Source organism: Drosophila simulans, chromosome 3R (genome assembly GCF_016746395.2).
Source record: "Drosophila simulans strain w501 chromosome 3R, Prin_Dsim_3.1, whole genome shotgun sequence".
Lineage (NCBI taxonomy): Eukaryota > Metazoa > Arthropoda > Insecta > Diptera > Drosophilidae > Drosophila > Drosophila simulans.
In genome coordinates, this window is record NC_052523.2 from 6,996,812 (window position 1) to 7,013,945 (window position 17,134).

At 46.4% G+C, this 17,134-nt stretch overlaps 2 protein-coding genes across 8 annotated transcripts; one reads left to right on the forward strand and one right to left on the reverse strand.

Moving 5' to 3' along the window:
* The first annotated feature begins 349 nt into the window (after positions 1-349).
* Positions 350-15,786, forward strand: LOC6727473 (protein unc-79 homolog). Of its 7 annotated transcripts, none has more exons than XM_039295827.2 (27): positions 350-495; positions 688-796; positions 862-981; positions 1,110-1,271; positions 1,342-1,512; positions 1,578-1,853; positions 1,919-2,617; positions 2,676-3,338; positions 3,395-3,666; positions 3,732-3,833; positions 3,886-4,030; positions 4,837-4,893; positions 5,698-5,777; positions 6,251-6,313; positions 7,511-7,834; positions 7,938-8,086; positions 8,145-8,878; positions 8,934-9,689; positions 10,950-11,217; positions 11,274-11,916; positions 11,975-12,049; positions 12,110-13,330; positions 13,392-13,570; positions 13,626-13,780; positions 13,835-14,553; positions 14,635-14,813; positions 14,873-15,786. In XM_039295827.2, exons 2-27 carry the CDS (start codon positions 742-744, stop codon positions 15,690-15,692), a joined length of 9,087 nt encoding a protein of 3,028 aa, XP_039151761.1. In that variant the 5' UTR covers positions 350-495; positions 688-741; the 3' UTR covers positions 15,693-15,786. The 7 variants fall into 7 exon arrangements, with proteins under 7 accessions (XP_039151761.1, XP_039151766.1, XP_039151764.1 ...); XM_039295832.2 differs by having other exon boundaries at positions 8,934-9,011; XM_039295830.2 differs by lacking the exon at positions 6,251-6,313.
* LOC6727474 lies at positions 15,719-17,132 on the reverse strand. Its single transcript, XM_002102818.4, has 3 exons — positions 16,914-17,132; positions 16,125-16,842; positions 15,719-16,068 (listed from the first exon to the last, which is right to left on the reverse strand). Exons 1-3 carry the CDS (start codon positions 17,057-17,059, stop codon positions 15,826-15,828), a joined length of 1,107 nt encoding a protein of 368 aa, XP_002102854.1. The 5' UTR covers positions 17,060-17,132; the 3' UTR covers positions 15,719-15,825.
* Positions 17,133-17,134: the final 2 nt, after the last annotated feature.

Sequence of the window (17,134 nt, forward strand, 5' to 3'; positions counted from 1 at the left end):
TCTGGACCCGGCTGAAAGTAGTAAATATTTACATTGGCTAGACCAAAACAAGCACTTGTTGAAAGCCGACCGGTGAGTGCGGCAAATGCGAGATAAACACGCGATATGCGCATGTCCTACTTCCGAACAGCTGTTTCTGGGGGCTGCTGTCGAGGGTGGGTGGTAAAAGTGGGTCAAGTACCCACCCCACAACTTCAATTCCCTCAAATTCCCTTACATTTAAGCCGAAAAATACTAAATTACATAGCCCATTCAATAATAAAATATATTTGATATATATTCAAGATTAAACCGCTTCGTTAAGTGAATTATAAGGCTGTATAAAAGCCAAATTGGTATAGAGGGGTTCAAAGGGCGTCCAACAGATAGCAAAATTCTTGCACAGATACACACCATAAACTCAGTTTAGTTATAGAGATTTTTCTTCGTGGACGTGGCTTGCTGTAAAACCCGTAAAAAATTGCAAATCTATTGAAAAAACTAACCAATTTCGAGGTAAGTTTGCCAAAAATATTAACTTAAGTTCGTTTCGCATCCAGGTTGTATGAAAATTCAATGTTTTCTATGAAGTTTCTTGCGCTTGAGCACTTTTTCAATGGCAGCATCTTTCTGTGCGATACATTACGCAATTCTGGGCGTGAAGTGTTAACTGTTTTCTAAATGCAATCCTATTTTGCCTTATTGCAGAATGCGAAGTCCCTCGGCAGCAGTTTCGGCAATGCGAAGGATTTGTCTGATATAATGACTGGCAGCTTTAAGGTGCAACTCATCAACATGGGCACTCGCGCTGCCGCCTGTAAGTTTGTCCCCAGAAGTCTCAACTTTCTAGGGCGCTCAAAGGACCTTTTTTTCTGCTTTCAGTTCAGGCAAAACTGAGAGCCCTTCATGAATACCACGTTCGTCTACTGCACAACGTCTTGCCTGCGCCCTCTGGCGTCGATATTGCTAACAATATCAAATACTTTTCTCAAACTCTACTAAGTAAGTACTTTTAAAGGATAGAGTAATCTATGTAACTATGTCAGATTAAATTAATATGTAATATTTTGGTCTTGTTAGCCTTAGCATAGCTCAGCCACCAATTTATTTCTAATATCTTTAATTTACAGCTGTCCTTAAGGATGTGCGCACTTCGCCGCACGAGCTTATCCGCGATCCTCTCGAAGATCCCACTCGCATGTCTGCCTATCCCAATCTCGAGTACGGCAACCTCTACAATGCTCTTACAATGCTCATCGATGTGGCACCTTGCATCCAGTACGGCCAAATCGGTGAGATACCTTAAGCTTAAGATATCTCAGTACTCCTAATACTCTAATGTGTCCTCTTTTTCATTTTCAGTCTTCGGAAAAGCTCTATTGCAGTGCCTAAGCTGCATCCTTCCCTTTCTGGACAAAGATCTTATCGATAATCTACCCTATCTTGTAAGCTCTACTATATCAGTACTACCACCAGCGTTGCACCAATGCATCATCAATGCTCTATGCTACTATATCTTGCCCTTTACTATAAGTGAGTAGTGGCTCAATCCATAGATTATAGAAACTTATTAATAATCTTTAATGTTCAATCTTCAGCTCGTCGCAGCTCCGACGAACAGGAATGTCAGGCCTGCCAGTCAGTGTCCTCGGTCATCATGATGGTGCTACAATACTCCAACAATCCAGCTCATCATTGCCAGCTCCTGGAGTGCCTGATGACCCTTAAGCACAATGTCGTCAAGGACATCCTCTGCGTTGTTGCCTACGGAACCGCTGTTTCCCGCACCTCGGCTGCCAAGCTGCTCTTCTACTACTGGCCAGCCTTCAACGCCAATCTGTTCGATCGCAAAGTCCTACTCTCCAAACTAACCAGTGAGCTAAAACTATTTCAAATGATAACTCCTATTATCTTACCTCATCCTTCTTATCCCGAATAGATGACCTAGTGCCCTTCACCTGCCAGCGGGAGCACTGTCCCAACTCCGGGAACGCGGAGGCAGCAAAGGTGTGCTACGACCACAGCATCAGCATCGCATACGCCCCCGACTGTCCGCCGCCCCTTTACCTGTGCATCGAGTGCGCCAACGAGATTCATCGTGAGCACGGAAGCCTGGAGTTCGGCGACATCCTGCATCCCATGCAGCAGGTGTCGATGGTGTGCGAAAACAAGAACTGTCGCTCCAACGAGAAGTCGGCCTTCTCCATCTGCTTCTCCACGGAGTGTGCCAGCTTCAATGGTAACCACCCGATCCGCTACTGCAGCCAGTGCCACAGCAATAGGCACAATTCCCGGCGAGGTGGCGATCACGTGGTCCATCGCAGTCTGCAGCCCGCCTGGCAGATGGATCCAGAGATGCAGATGCACATGGTGGAGTCGGTGGTGAGCCTTCTGCGAGAGGCGAAGCCACTAAACTTTGAGCCCGGCAAGGAGTCCTCGTCGTCCGAGTCCAAGAAGAATGGCTCCGGCATCACAGCCGACAATATTTCTCTGGAGGAACGTCAGAGACTGGGACGTTATGGTATCTGGCTACTGGTGGGTCGCTGTACACCCACTGCAGATACTCCCGTGGAAGTTCTGGGCAGGATTCTGAGCATGCTCTTCCACTGGTTTCATGTAACCGCTTACTCATACGATGGTATGTTAAGATGAAGAATTATTTGTAAAGTTAAGAACCGTAAACAATTTCTCTTTAGCTGCCGGACAAGTGGAAAGTACCATTGAGAAGCTCAAAGTGGATCACGTTTGCAACTGGCTGAAGGACATCTGCCGCATCCACTACAACGTCTTCATCTCCTGCCTGCTGCCACATCCCCCGGAGTATGCCCGTGTTGGAGGCCACTGGGAGACCTTGGCGTCGCGAACAAGCCACTTAAAGGAGGGTCTGCAGCGGCTTATATGCCTGGTGCCGTACGAGGTTATCACCTCCGAGATTTGGGACTATGTGATGCCGCACTGGATGGAGGCCATCACCAACGACGTGGCCGAGAAGGAACTGAACGAGCTGAAGATTGTGCTCAGCAAGATCCTCGATCCGGAGATGTCGCCTCTGGGCTTTGATGCCAAAACCATGTACAATTTCGTGGCCATTCGTTTTGAGAAGACAACGGCAAAGGTGCAGCAGCAGGCACTCCACTGGCTGCAAATCCTCACCAAGCTAGAGATCCTTATCCCACTAGTCCAGTTGTTCGCCATGTTCGGCGATGGTGTTCGCATAATGAAATACGGCATCCAGCACGAGCTGATGCGCGAGAAGGATGCCCAATCACAGTCCTTGGCCAAGACTCCCAAGACCCCGTGTAAAGAGAGCAAGGAGACCAAGGCGGATATGGCCAATCCGCCCAGGCGTAGCTCTATTTGTGAATATGCCTTCAACTAACATTTTAACTTTAAGTATAATACACTCTTTCAATAGCTCCTGTTGTCGAGGATGACTCTGGTAATACTTCTGCCATTTCGGATGACGAGGCGCCCACGAATCGTCACACGGAATTCTCCACGGATGCTGAGCACAACCTCACCTGTTGCATCCTCATGCTGGACATCCTGCTAAAGCAAATGGAACTACAGGATGTGGAGCAGCACATGGGCATCCATACGAGTGTCTGCGAGAACGTCTCCAGGCTGATCAAGTGCATGGTCACTGCAGCTCGAGTGGGTCTCAGTAGTCATGTCTGCGCCTTAAAGGTGAGTAAATCATTTTTTTAACTCAATAAATTCTCTTAAATTTAACGAATAAATTAACGCATTAGGTGGCAGAGTGTGCTTACTGCGAGGCTTCCATCATGTGGCATCAGCTAGCTACCAAGTTGGTCCAGTTCATGGCCCCATTGAATCCAGTCCGGCCACCAGATGTAAATCATCATCTTAACTAGAAGCTTAACCTTCTTATGAGTGATCTTCCAGGTTCCCATCGAGGACATCATTGAGGAGGAGAAGTCCTCGCGCAAATCTCCACCCGAATCCGACAAGGAAAAGACTCGTGATCGAGATGTTTCCCTCTCGATGGCTCCACTACCCATTCCCTTGGGTCCTTTAGGAGGATTTGCAGGTACGCTCCAGGCTTTTCAACGCATTTCCCCTTTATTTCAAGACCCTTAAACAAACCCCCGTTGTATCATAAGCCGTCTATAAAGTCCCACCAAAGTTTCTTACCCAAAACCAACCCAAAACCTACCCACTTATAAATAAACTAACCACCGTAACAGTAAAGCAGTGAAACGTCACCAAAAAGTAGCTAAATGTAGACAGTACTTGAGCCTGGTCTATATAAAATATATTAAATTTTTTGGGCGAATGGTATGGAATGGCGACTCGCCCGTCGAGCGTCCCTATAAACAACCTAACTTAGCCTAAAACCCACGTTAAAACGCAAACCGAACTTTGTTTCAACCTACAACTAGAAACCTGCACTGCTATGCCTTGTAAACAAATACCAACTTGACCCAACTAAACAATCCTCAGACTAAATCAAACAATCTCAGCAGTATGAATTAACAGCCATCTAAACGATCAGTCGTGAAAAACATACCGTCATCCCGATCTCATCCGTACATTATCTTTTAAGCCATAACTATTTGTCTATCTTGCTATCTCTCTCTACATAAATATGTATATTTGTTTCTCTCTCTCTATCTCTAACATATTCTACTCCGCGTCTGCCTGTACAAAAATAACATAACTAACGCTATCTCTCTCGCTCGATCGCACCCTCTTCCGCGCGTACGAAACTGTCTGTCTCTCTCACACTCCAAAACTTCTCGTCTATGCCCAAAAATAATCTACAACTAATATCTACTCATGAAATACTACAAAACTAATACCGTACTAAATTTAAAATCTATCAATCATTATCAGATATCTTTAAGCTAGATCAATTCTTTTCAGACGATGGAAAAATTATTATAATGGCAGGTGATGCACCACAAGAAAATTTTTCATTCGTTACAAACAAAAAAAAAAATGAAAAATACAAATAACAAATTTACATTACATTATGAAGCATTTGTTGAAACATTTCGTTACTTCACAAACAAACCAAAAAAAAATATTTTCTAAGCCATACGACACGAACAACAGAAGAAGACAACAATAGTTTCGCTCGATCACTCTAACCAACTTAACTTTGTCTCCACAAACACACGCCACAACACTCTCTCTATCTCTGTTTAGCGTTACTAGAGTATATGATTTAGAATATCCAAGCTTTTATTATATCTAGTTGACCTCCGTAGATTGACCGCCCCCCCTAGAGAGTTCAGTTCTGTTTTGCTACAATCGATCGATCGATATCCTTTCGGTTCGGCTATAGTGCTCCCAAAAATGAAAACACTATCCAACACTACAGATGCACTGAAGCCACACGAATTTTACACGATCTTTGATTTTCGGTTGGCAGTACGAGTGCCTAGTTTAAATCCTTCCGTTGGACTTGAATAAATTTCCAAACCGGATACGAGTAATCCACGCGTAGTACCCGACCCGATTGGCAGTAATGTAAATCGAAAAAGCCTGCATGAGATTCTTTCATCGATACACCTATTTTCTAACTATCCGAATGACACTTGTAGGTTTTCTATACGTCTGCATGGTTGATTTGTGAATGCCAAACAGTTGTATGTTGTATGACCACTAAGCGAACTTCATTTTTAGCTGGACTCGCCTTCCAATCTGTACCGATCTGATTCTAATCCCCATTTATACTTCTCTTTGAAAAAGGTCCTGTGCCGGTGGCCGTGCCCCAACCAGAACCGCACTCCGTTGGCGGAGTGCTCGTCCACATGCCCCACGTCTGTTCCGTATGTATTTCGATCATAAGCAATGCCAACCGTACACATTATGTTCTTCAGTTGTCACTCCTTAATTGACGACCACCATACTCGAATTTAAAGTTTCTTACACACTACAAACGAAATAAAACAAAAGAAAGAAAGAAAAAAAATAACAAAAGAATAAAAATAAGAATAAGAAATGTAACTCAAAATATTATGCGTTGATTGTAGGTATTTTGAAACACCCCATATATATACATATATATATTTTATATATTTGCTATAAATATTCAAACTAATTAATTACAGCAAGAAAGCAACACTAAGTTAAAGTGAGCATTCGAGTTATTTCATTTAATCGACACACATAATCTCTATTCGATTCACTTTTGCTTTCCTTAACACAAATTCCAATTCAAAGTTTTTCTTTCGAAAATTGAAAATCGATAATTGTCGAACGATTATACAAACGTTTTCATTTCTTCATATATTTTTTATAGAATAACGAAAATGGGCATTCAGTTGATAGTAATGAATTGAGAAAAGTTCACGCCACAGACGAGGTACTTTGTGCATTCTTAAAAAAAAAGAAATACCAAACAAAAGACAAACAACCCAACCAACAAAAGCTATACAACTTTTTTTAAGATTTAAGTTTTATCATTTGCCCAACTATTAAACACCCATGCGATCCGATATTTGTACAATTCGTTTTTCAATATCTATAGTTTTTTATGTCCAGTCAACAAATCGTACTCTTCGTGTTAAGTGTAAATAAATGTACAGAGTGTTTTTCCCGATATTGGTTAAGTTTTATTTTTGCTTAAGAAGTCAACTTTTCTTTCCAATTTTTTTTTTATTAATACTTCAGTCCTAGAATATTAAACTTAGAGACATTATAGATGACAAATAGGTTCAAGCAAAGACGAAACGTAAGCTAAATTAGTGACAATTAATTTTAATTTACTTTTAAGTTTTTAGATAATTATACTGTTAAAAATTCAAGATTTTGCTGATTAACATTATTCACGACACCTGAAAAGTACTTTCTCTTAGAGAAAATACTCCGAAATAAGCGTTTTAACTAACTAATAGTTAATAGTTAAGAGCATTGCAATTCGAGTCATAGATTCCTTATTACTTTTTTTCTTTACTAGTTTTTTTAATAATTTTATTCAACTACTGTGTCTCAAAGTATCTTGTATGTGTGTGAAAATAAATTACAAATTATCGTAAATCGACCAAGAAATCGAAAAAACGAGTTATATAAATGTACATTTCTTTAAGTCAATCTCGATTTTACATATCTTATTTAACATGTAAATATTGCGTTCCATGCTAATTTTATTCACCTAACACTTAATTCATTTGTTTTATGGATCATTGTTGAAGAGCATGTTCAATGTACAGCACTTTCACAGTTAATTGCCTTCCCCCACCTCCAATCAATAAAAAATGAAATGTAATATTACTATAATCACAGCAATGCACAGAAAATGTATCGAAATTTATGCAATTTTACGTGTGTATGTATCGTTCTTGATGTAAATTACCTTGTTACCTAAACGAATCTTAAGACGGATATGTAAGTGTAAACGAAACGTCAAAACTTCCCGAACATTGCATTTGTCTACATGTGTTGTCAAAGGAATGTAGCATACCGTACACACCATGTAAACCACGTGTATATACGATGTAAACCTGTTGCGAGTCCTTGGCACTGTGCCCCTTGCTAATCCCACATCCTTTGTCTCATGCAGATCATGACGGCCACGGTAGAAACAGTTTCAGAGCAACTCGACCTAGCCTCCATCCTGCCCACAGACCGGGCCATAGCCCGCTCTATAACCCTTTCCGACGCGGACGTGGGCAGCGCCAATGTCAGCGTGACCAAGGCCTCGGTCATGGGTGAGAACGGTGCCAATGGCGGAGCGGCCTGTGGCGGCGGTGAGAACGGAAGCGGATCCGAGGAGGACGAGGAGGAGGAGGACAGCGACGACTTCTGGCACACCTCCGTGGGCAAGTTCAAGTTCACCCTGGACACGCTGCCCCAGCCACTGCAGTACATCCATCAACTGCTCACGGTAGGATATAGTATTCCTTCAAGTAGCTCCTTCAAAGCTCCTTCGGGCTATTGCAATTTGTTATAAACAAGTATTAATAGCCACAATCCTCTTGTTCCCAAAGGAAATACCTACCATCAAGAAGCCGGAGATCCTGTACTACGTTCTTCAGTGCCTGAACACGATGGCTTTGCATGGCGATGCTTTGGCCAAGGCAGCGAGGGAGCAGAGAGGCTTCTTCATATGGTGCCAGGAGAACCTTCTGATCAAGAAGTAAGTGGTTATCATAGAATATGATTAAGTAATCCATGGAATAATCTATAATTTCCAGCCTTTGGGAGCTCTGCAACGCGGAGCACTCTCACATATGCCAGGTGGGCGTGCCGCTGCTGCTGCACTGCATCACGCTGCCACTCGGATCGGACGTGTTCTGGCGCGTGGTGCAGGAGGCTTTCCACGACACGGACTGGCGTGTCCGCTTCACGGCAGTGGAGCGAGTTACCGTGATTACCCGCTTCATGGACTCCACTCCCCTGCGCTCCGAGGTGGGTCTTCAGACGGCCCTGGCCACCGCCTTTTGCCACCTGATCGCCAGCATGGACGACATCAATGTGTACGTGGCGCAGCGGGCGACTCTCTACATTGGGACAATCCATGACACGGCAATTCGGTCGCTGCTCTTCTGCCTTGAGTCCCAGTTCGATCTCTTCATCGTGGATCGACCAGTGGTGCTGCAGTCGGTCTACCAGTTGCACAACTCCCTATCCGACCGCAAAATGCTCGGCTGGGAGTTCTTCCTGAATCGATTTGACACGCTCTTCGTGGAGGCGCAGATCAATCTGGAGAAGTGCGGCGACATCTCGTACCTGCGGGATCTGCGGAACTCGGACAACGGCAGCGAGGCGCTCTCGGCCAAGATTCAGAAGGCGCGGGAGGCACTCAGCCAGTCGGACACCAGTGGAGGCATGGCCAAGACGCTAAGCGCATCTTTCGGCACCAAGTGGCCCTATAAGCGAACCATGTCCGCTCCGGCTAGCATGGCTCCAAGACAGGACAGCAAGTTCGGTGAGTTCTCTATCAATAGGAGCATCACAATCCTTCTAATCCTCCCTTCAAACAGTTCCCGAAAAGGAGAAGATCTACAGCCGCCAGGTCTCAGCGCCTATACTGAAGCGGAAGACCTCGCGCTTCGGACTGGGTCAGTTCCTGGGCAGTAGTAGTGGGGGGGCTTCTGGCAGCAGCCAGTCCGTGAACCCGGCCGCAACGGCAGCGAGCTCCTCGCGACCCAAGCCGCCGCCTTGTCCCGTCCACCAGCCAGCGCACACGGCCTTTCCCTATCACACCCACCACCACCATCCACATGCCCACCATCCGTACCCTCACCCCCATCCACACCATCATCCGCATCATCATGCCGGTAGTAGTGCACACGTAGCCACCACCGCCACCACTTCGGCCGGTCTAGTCTCGACGCACAGCCAGAGCCACCAGTACCTGGTGCACTGTGTGCCCCCCAGTCACCACAGTCCGATGCCCACGCTGCAGGAGGCGGAAACCCTGCTCCGGTCCCAGGCGGCCGCCGATGCCGCCGCAGCGAGTGGATCATTCGGTGGATCCCTTGGTCATCCGGGCCAGGAAGCAGCGGCGGTAGGAACGGGCACAGCCGGAGGCAGTGCGGGAAACCCGAATCCCCATCACTCCTTTCACTCCCACTTCCAAAAGCATCCGTCGGCACCCAACCTGCTGCCCCCGCCGCCGGCCCCCAGTCCCAGCCCCTCGACTCTGGCCTTCCCCATGCACTGCACCTGTGATGCCGCACCACATCCGCATCCTCAGGTCTCGGGTGCGGCGGCCACCGGCAGCGCGGCGAACCCAGGTAGGTGCTAGAGCACGTGTGTTCCACTGTGTCAGTTCGTTTTGTGATTCCCCTCCCCTCGGTGGCGTCTGATGATCAGTGTTCTAGCAAAATGCCTACACCACTCACAAGGAATGGGCTGCGTAGACTTGGAAATGTGTTATAGATTATATATTTTTGATATTTTTAATTTTTTTAAGTTTAAAAACATTCCATATCTGGAGATTTTTAAGTCACTATCAATTATGAAAACCTAATTGAAGATACTTTCGAGTGTACAACGTTAATCACCAAAATAGTGCACGAAAATATACATATTAAAATACTTTTCAAAAATTACATTTATATTATTTTTCAAATAATAATAATTAGAAATCCCATCCTCGTGAGTGGTGTATCCCATTTTCGGTGTTGCTTTGGCTTTGTCAGTGTGTAAACACCATTTGCATTATCATTCAGAACAACCAAGATCGGAGAACTATTATAACTATTAGTTAAGAAACTATATTTATGTTTATTCGAATTGGCAGTATCTCCGTAATTTATGTTTTATATATGTTTTATTATAACAACATTTTGTTCCTATAAGTTTTACCTTGCTTTCTTTTTTACAATATTACTCCATTAAGGTGCCTATTGATTTTTTTATATCTTATAATTATCATATAATAATTTAATAACCGATAACTAAAGCATGTTTTTTAAGAAATACCCTGTCATCCCACACATAAGAGCATGTTCAACCTAACAAGCACATCTATAGCATCGCCATCCATCATTCTCCATCGATCTTTGTATCTGCATCACACTGTTCTATATGAGTGTTATATCTGTATTATCCAGCTGAGGTTCTAGTTGTGTGTGTTACTCTGCTTTTCATAACAAATGTCGTTTAAGTGTGTTCCCCCTTCGAACTGGTATGTATGCTAACTATTCTATCGCGGTCCACTCTACATAAGAAAACTCTACTCTTTCTACCTCCAACCGTCTCTGTTTCAATACTTTTGAATTTCCCCTCGACAAGTTTAAATTGAATGGAAATTGGCGCTTACTCGACAGAGACATAACTGTATATTATACAAGAATCATACAAAATTTTAAATCAACATAAGCAAAAAATCAATCTAATTGTGGAATTGGCATGTGGCTGTGACCAAAAAAAAAAAAACAAAAAACTAAATCAAAAAGATATTGGTGTTTTTCCCTCTTCCCCTTCATCCAAATGCAATTTAAAAAGATACTAAATTATGAAATATTTCTATCCTCTAAATACCCACGTAGATGGTCATATCCACTCATTGGGCGGTCTTAACGATGACAACCTCATTGGGCTACTTTCGAGAATCACGGAACTGGAGGAGTCAGATCGGGAAACCATTCACCTGCTGGTCTTCATGCTGATGCAGTTTATGTCCCGCACGGATCAGGCATATCCATCCGAGGAGAAACCGATGACCAAGACCCAGAATATTGTCCTCAAGCACCTGTTCCTACTTCTCGGTCATAACCAAATCGACAAGACCTTCCATACCACTCCGGAATCTCTAAGGTATTTGATATTTTGGGCTGATAATGCTGTAAATAACAACCCTCTTTTTTTCCTAGGGTTTCGGCGGTCTTCAATGCATTCCTGGCCAATCTTCCGCAGGTTTTGGACCAGAATCATCTGATTGGGGGTCTCATCTTGCCCTCCGTCATGCAAATCATTCTCTATGCGCCAAATCCGACGAGCACCTCGGGTGAATCCTACCAGAACATAGTCTTCAACTATTCCCTGTGGCACCTGGAGCAGTATCCGCGACGCAACTGGCTATTCACCTTGCTGGTGGTGCTCTACAAATATTCGTACACTCAGCCTCCTCTCAGTGGATATGTCATCGCTGGGATCCGCTTGATCATGAACAGCTTGCGTGGTCACTTTCACCAGTGCCGGCGCATTCCGACCACCACCATTCTGGACATCCAGGGCGTAGGCGGCGCTGCTCGATCCCGTGATGTCAGCCAGCCGTCACTTGGCACGGATCCGGACGACAAGGAGGCCAGTCCGCCGGCCAGTCCCATGTTTCCCTCGGAGGGAACTAGTGCCGCCTCCAAAAGCAAGGGCAATGTGGCCTTCACACCGAAATTGCAGCATGCGTTCCGGAAGTACAACGACTCCAGCCTAGATGCAGATGAAACGGAATCGGAACTGGTGGCCATTCCAGAAAGCGATCTTTCGGATAGCACTTTACACGGCAGCAGTGCACCGGTTGGTTTTCAGTTTTATTATGTATTACATTTCAATTAATCCGTATGTTACGTTGCAGGGATCCTTTGATGATACCATACACTTCGAGGACGTCATGCCACGAAATCGTCGAGCTCTGGAATACACCGAAGAGGTGAGAACATTACATAACTGGTTATTCTCTAAATATTAAAGCTAGAATTATCCAAACCAGAAATCCACAAAGTCCCACAAGTCAATGATCACCACCAAGGTTGGCGATACGTACACAACCAAAATCAAGGCCACCACTACCAGTGAGACTTTGGTGACCACCCACACCAGGCACAGTTTGCAGGAGGGTGTTCGCATGATCGTCACGCCATTGGTGGGCGCGGAAACCACAGAGACGGCGATTGTTAGTCCACCAGTGGATGTTCATCGTGCTGTGACCGTGCGTAACAAGTCCCTGGAGAATGCAGCCGCCTCCACATCGAAGATGTTCGCGGCCATAGCCACGAATCACCTGAAGGCACTGGGCGCATTGCAGGACATGCCTGCGGCAGTGGAAAGAAAAGCCGGATCCAGCAGCGGTAGTGGTAGTCGATCGGGCAACGGAAGCGGAAATGGCAGTGGAGGAAGTGTTCCAGCTGCTATCCAGGCATCATCTTCGGCAGCTGCCAGCAAGCCCATTGGACGACATAAGACGATTGTGGAGTGCAGTGCCGGAAACTCGAGCTCCTCGGCGGATGATTCGCGACAAAAGAAATCGCAAACCAAATCCCTGAGACGCACTGATAAGAACTACGGCTCGCCGGACTCACCGCTGTCCAAGATGAGCGTGATGCCGAATCCAAGGGATGAAATTGATGAGAGCATGCAGAGCTTGCCGCCACCCAAGAGCATTGCTGCCCTGGAGATTCCCACTCCGGAGCGTCTGCTGCCCATCGGAACCCAGGACACGGTGGCCACCCTAGTGGAGCGGGTGAGAGATGGCCTCAACCTGCCGGACATCAGTCATCTCAAGCAGGATAGCCTTGATGTGTCGGAGAGCACCAAGGATGATGTTACCCCGAGCAGTAGGACGAACTCTCCCCGACGGCTTATTAAGCAAGTGGCTCTGGAATCTCCGCCGAATCCAAATGCTCAGCTTCCGTCGCAACCCTCTGCAGATTTGCACACCTCTATTCTCAAGAATGTGCAGCAGGATCTGAAACAGAATGCCCCTGAAGGCAATGGACTCACCACCAGCAATAGTATTAAGCGTCCTCGACAAAAACTGGCTCCCTTCAATGTGGACAGCAATGCTATTCCGGATATTCGATCTCGATTTGCTGGCTCCTGGCCACCGCCTCCATTTCAGCCCGTGGATCCCGAACCCGATGATGACGATGAGATCGGTGCAGAGGCCTCCAATGGGCACGGAACCCACTCAACGCCTCATGCTCCTCGTGGGGTAAGTCATTTAAATTTAAGTGCTCAGTGGGGTATACAATTATAAATCTTTAATCCCGCAGAGCTCTCGTCGAGTTGGAGACTACACCATCGTGGAGCGCTGCTCGGACTGCGGTGCCCACATTGAGGAGTACACAGATGAGGAGATTGGCATCTTCATAGTAATCCTGGGAACCTTTATTCATCGAGAACCTGCCATGGCAGCACCATTCCTGCCTGAGATTCTCACCATGACATCACGGTAAGTGGGATCACTAGTAAATCCATCTCCTAGACTACATTTGCCTCCATTTTAGGATCTGCTTAAGTAGCACCCATGCCTGGCAAGGCGAGAATGGTCCTCCTTTGGCCAGCAGTGCCCAGGCGGTGGCCTGTCAGTTCTTCCGCTGCGTGCTTCACCAGTTGGCACCCAATGGAATCTTCTTGCAGGTGTTCCAAACTCAAATGAAAAGTAAGTAATGATCTAATATGAAGAAAGTTATTTAATAACATTTTCTCTTTTAAGTGAAAATCCGTCACCACCACTTCCGCAGCATTGCCAAAGCGCTGCAGGATTTCCAGGACTTGAACTCCACCAGTCCCATCTACATGGTCTGCGAGTCACTGACCTCCAAGAAGGCATTACCCATTGACCAGCTACCGGTGATTTTCCGCAACATGGCCGAGTACTTGAATCTCCAGTGCGTTCCCACGGAAGCGGGTGTGGGCCTAGCCGTTTGGTCACAAGCCATGCAGGCCATGGAGTCGCTGCTTCGCCAAGTAATCGTCATCATGCCCAGTCTCACCAATGCGGAGTACATGCTGGACATCATGGCGGCCACCTTGAGGCTCAACTGTGTGCCAAAGACGCTGCTGGATCCGTACTCCAAGATCATGGCCTATTGCGTCCAGCATACCAATCTGGAATACCAAACGCTATACGAGCTGTGCACTCTGAACATTAGATCATTTAGCAAGGATCGGGATAAGAACTTACTGTGTCGTCAAATGATCTTCGAGTTCGTCCAGGCTCTGAAGTTTAAGTCGAATATTCCGGATCACAATCTACTGACCATTATTGGTTTTGTCCTCCTTGATGCTGGCGGAACTCTGCCTCCAGGTGCTGCTCCTGGCTTGCCTGACGCGGCACCCATGATGACCACCAATTCTGCGGATTGTTTGAGGCAGTACATCAACGATGTCATCGATTTCCTGGCCGATTTCCACACGCTGAGCAAGATTAAGGTAGGATTTATTGATATATTTATTCATTTATTATTTATAAAATTTATAATTTTATAAATTTATAAATTTTTTTTGTAATAGAACTTTAAGAACGGCCAGACGAGCAGTGGACTGGGTGAAGACACTTTGGGCGGAGTCCTCAAGGGAGCGGTGGCCCAATACTTGGCTCTGGAAATGTCGCGTGGTAACTCAAGGGACAACAAAGCAGTTTCTCGCTATCTTCCCTGGCTAAACAATGCTCCATCGTCTCTTCAGCAAGGGTAAGTTCTAGATCAGGATTAACATCTCCATACCATTACACAAATAAACGTTTATTTAGACCCAAGGAGTTCACAGAGTGCGTGGGTCACATGCGCCTGCTGTCCTGGTTGCTACTGGGCTCCCTCACTCACATGGCTCTGATGCAGCGGCGCCAGGAGACGCATAGCATACCTACGCCCATGCCGCAGCAGAATAGTCAGGGCACCGGTCCTGCAGCCAGCGTACATTATCAGCATCAAGGAGTGACCTATTCGCAACCGGTGCCGCAGGAAGCTTCCTGCCACATCGCCGATCACATTCAGGTGATCTTTGCCGGATTTGCGGAACAGTCCAAGACTTCCGTGCTGCACATGTCCTCGCTATTCCATGCCTTCACGCTCTGTCAACTATGGACGGTATATTTGGAGCAGATGGCCCACAATACCAACAGCAATGCGGAGGGCAGCACGTTGGGCGTTCTTTTTGAGTTCTGGGCAAAGGTGACGCCCTGCATCTTGCAATTGGTGTCCCACGCCAAGCCGACAGTCAATAAGGATCAGCCGCAGACCCCCCTGGACTTCCAAACACAGAGTGCTAACTCCAAGCTGTCCGAGATGGTCAACCTGCACTTCCTTAGTCTGTTGGAGGCGTTGAAGGACACCAATTCCACAGTGCTGGGCAAACTGCTGCCCATGTGGAGCCCCGTTCTCTCCTCGCAGACGCAACTCTCGGACACTTTGCACGTCCGGTTGCAGAACGTCAGGGACTATGCACCGGACTACGAGGAGCAGCAAACGTACAAGTCGGAGGCTCTGCTTAAATGGCTGCAGCGTTTGCAGTTCAAGATGGGCCAGATCGAGTTGCAAGCCTCCACAGCCACGCAGTTCTATTCAATCTAAGTATTCACAGAGTATACACAGTATAGTTATGTATGCAGTCTTATTTAGTAATTGTTGCCTACGCGAATAAATAGTACACAATGTTTCTTGGAAATCGAATAGCATAGCTTCTATCTCATGCTCTGCCCACAGGTTACTCGAACACCGTGTAATGAATGCCACTGGCGGCTGATCCTCTGTCTTGAATCGAAGGATCTTGCACTTCATTCGCTTCGCTGGCTTTTTGCCTGCCTTCGATGAGAAAAGTGGCTTGGGGATCACGATAGTTGCGGAAGGATTCCTTGGTTTTCACAATCGATTCCTCGGGCAGGCCAAGTCCGAGTCGGGAGTCTTTAAGCCTGGCCAGCCGCTGTTCAGCCTGCTGAATGCGAACCTCCTGCAAATAATGTGGATTTAGCATCGAAGTCTGTAGACCACAAGCAACGGAATCACCTTCACTCTTTGCATGTAATCCATCTGTAACGCAGCCGACTCAGCCAATGGCACCAGCTGGGCCTCTTTGTGCTGGATGAGTGGCGGAGTTGCTGCCGTTATCTCCCAGTGCTTGCCCTTTTTGCGCACCCGCTCTTTGTCGGGATCGTGGACATTGGACTTGGTGGTGCGGAATGGCATAAACTTTTCCCTAGGAGTATTCACATTTGTTTCCGTCTTATCGATGAGGTAGAGGGCATGCTGATCGGGAGGCAGCTCCTTGCTCAGCTTTGCGGCCACTTGACTAGCGTCGATTTCCACGATCTCGGCAGGAAGGGAACTGGTGTCACTATGTCCTGCCAAAGCCGAATCTGGGGAGTCGGTTGGTTTCTTAAACTCCTCGATATCCGCCAGATCATCTGCCGTAATGAGACTCGTTGGTGGCGGAATCACCTTCACCTTCTTCTCGTGCATTGTTCCCTGCGCTATAATCCGCAGCGGATCCATCTCCACCTCATCATCGCTGTCCAGAATGTCGTCCACATGGGCGCCCTCGTCCGTGTTTCTGCCATTCCACTCCAGATTGTTGAGAGCAATTTTGCCCTTTTCGACTATGTTCAGACCGCTCAGCATTCGAGTCGCCTCCTCCACTTCATCCCGCCTTCTGATCTCGGCCAGTAATTTGTCGTACGACTCCTGCAGACGCTTTCCCTTGTCCGGCAGTTGGTGCAAACGCTTTCTAAATAAAGATAAAATTAAATAAGTAAAATAAATTCACAGGGAGCTCCACAGGTGGAAACTAAAACTCACTTGAACGACAGAAAGTGCGACTGCCTGTCCTTAATCTCCAGCAGCTGCGGATAGGTGAGTGTCTTCAGGTCCTTGCTGTGCTTCTCCTTCGCCTGGCTCGTGCCCGGTATACGGCTAAGCGGAGCAGGAATCACATTATCGCTCATTTTAGCTCACTTATTTTGCTTCCAAGCTAAGTATGACCGTGCAACTGTTGCGATAAAATACCAACTGCTGCTACG

What these genes read in the sequence shown, in the direction of transcription:
- LOC6727474 (XM_002102818.4), bottom strand. Translation starts at nt 17,059, where the DNA reads ATGAGCGATAATGTGATTCCTGCTCCGCTTAGCCGTATACCGGGCACG. An exon ending in TCGCACTTTCTGTCGTTCAA is followed by an intron (nt 16,843 to 16,913) that starts GTGAGTTTTAGT and finishes ATCTTTATTTAG; the next exon opens with AAAGCGTTTGCACCAACTGC. An exon ending in ATTACATGCAAAGAGTGAAG is followed by an intron (nt 16,069 to 16,124) that starts GTGATTCCGTTG and finishes CATTATTTGCAG; the next exon opens with GAGGTTCGCATTCAGCAGGC.
- LOC6727473 (XM_039295827.2), top strand. Translation starts at nt 742, where the DNA reads ATGACTGGCAGCTTTAAGGTGCAACTCATCAACATGGGCACTCGCGCT. An exon ending in AAGTTCACGCCACAGACGAG is followed by an intron (nt 6,314 to 7,510) that starts GTACTTTGTGCA and finishes TGTCTCATGCAG; the next exon opens with ATCATGACGGCCACGGTAGA. An exon ending in GTTCCAAACTCAAATGAAAA is followed by an intron (nt 13,781 to 13,834) that starts GTAAGTAATGAT and finishes TTCTCTTTTAAG; the next exon opens with TGAAAATCCGTCACCACCAC.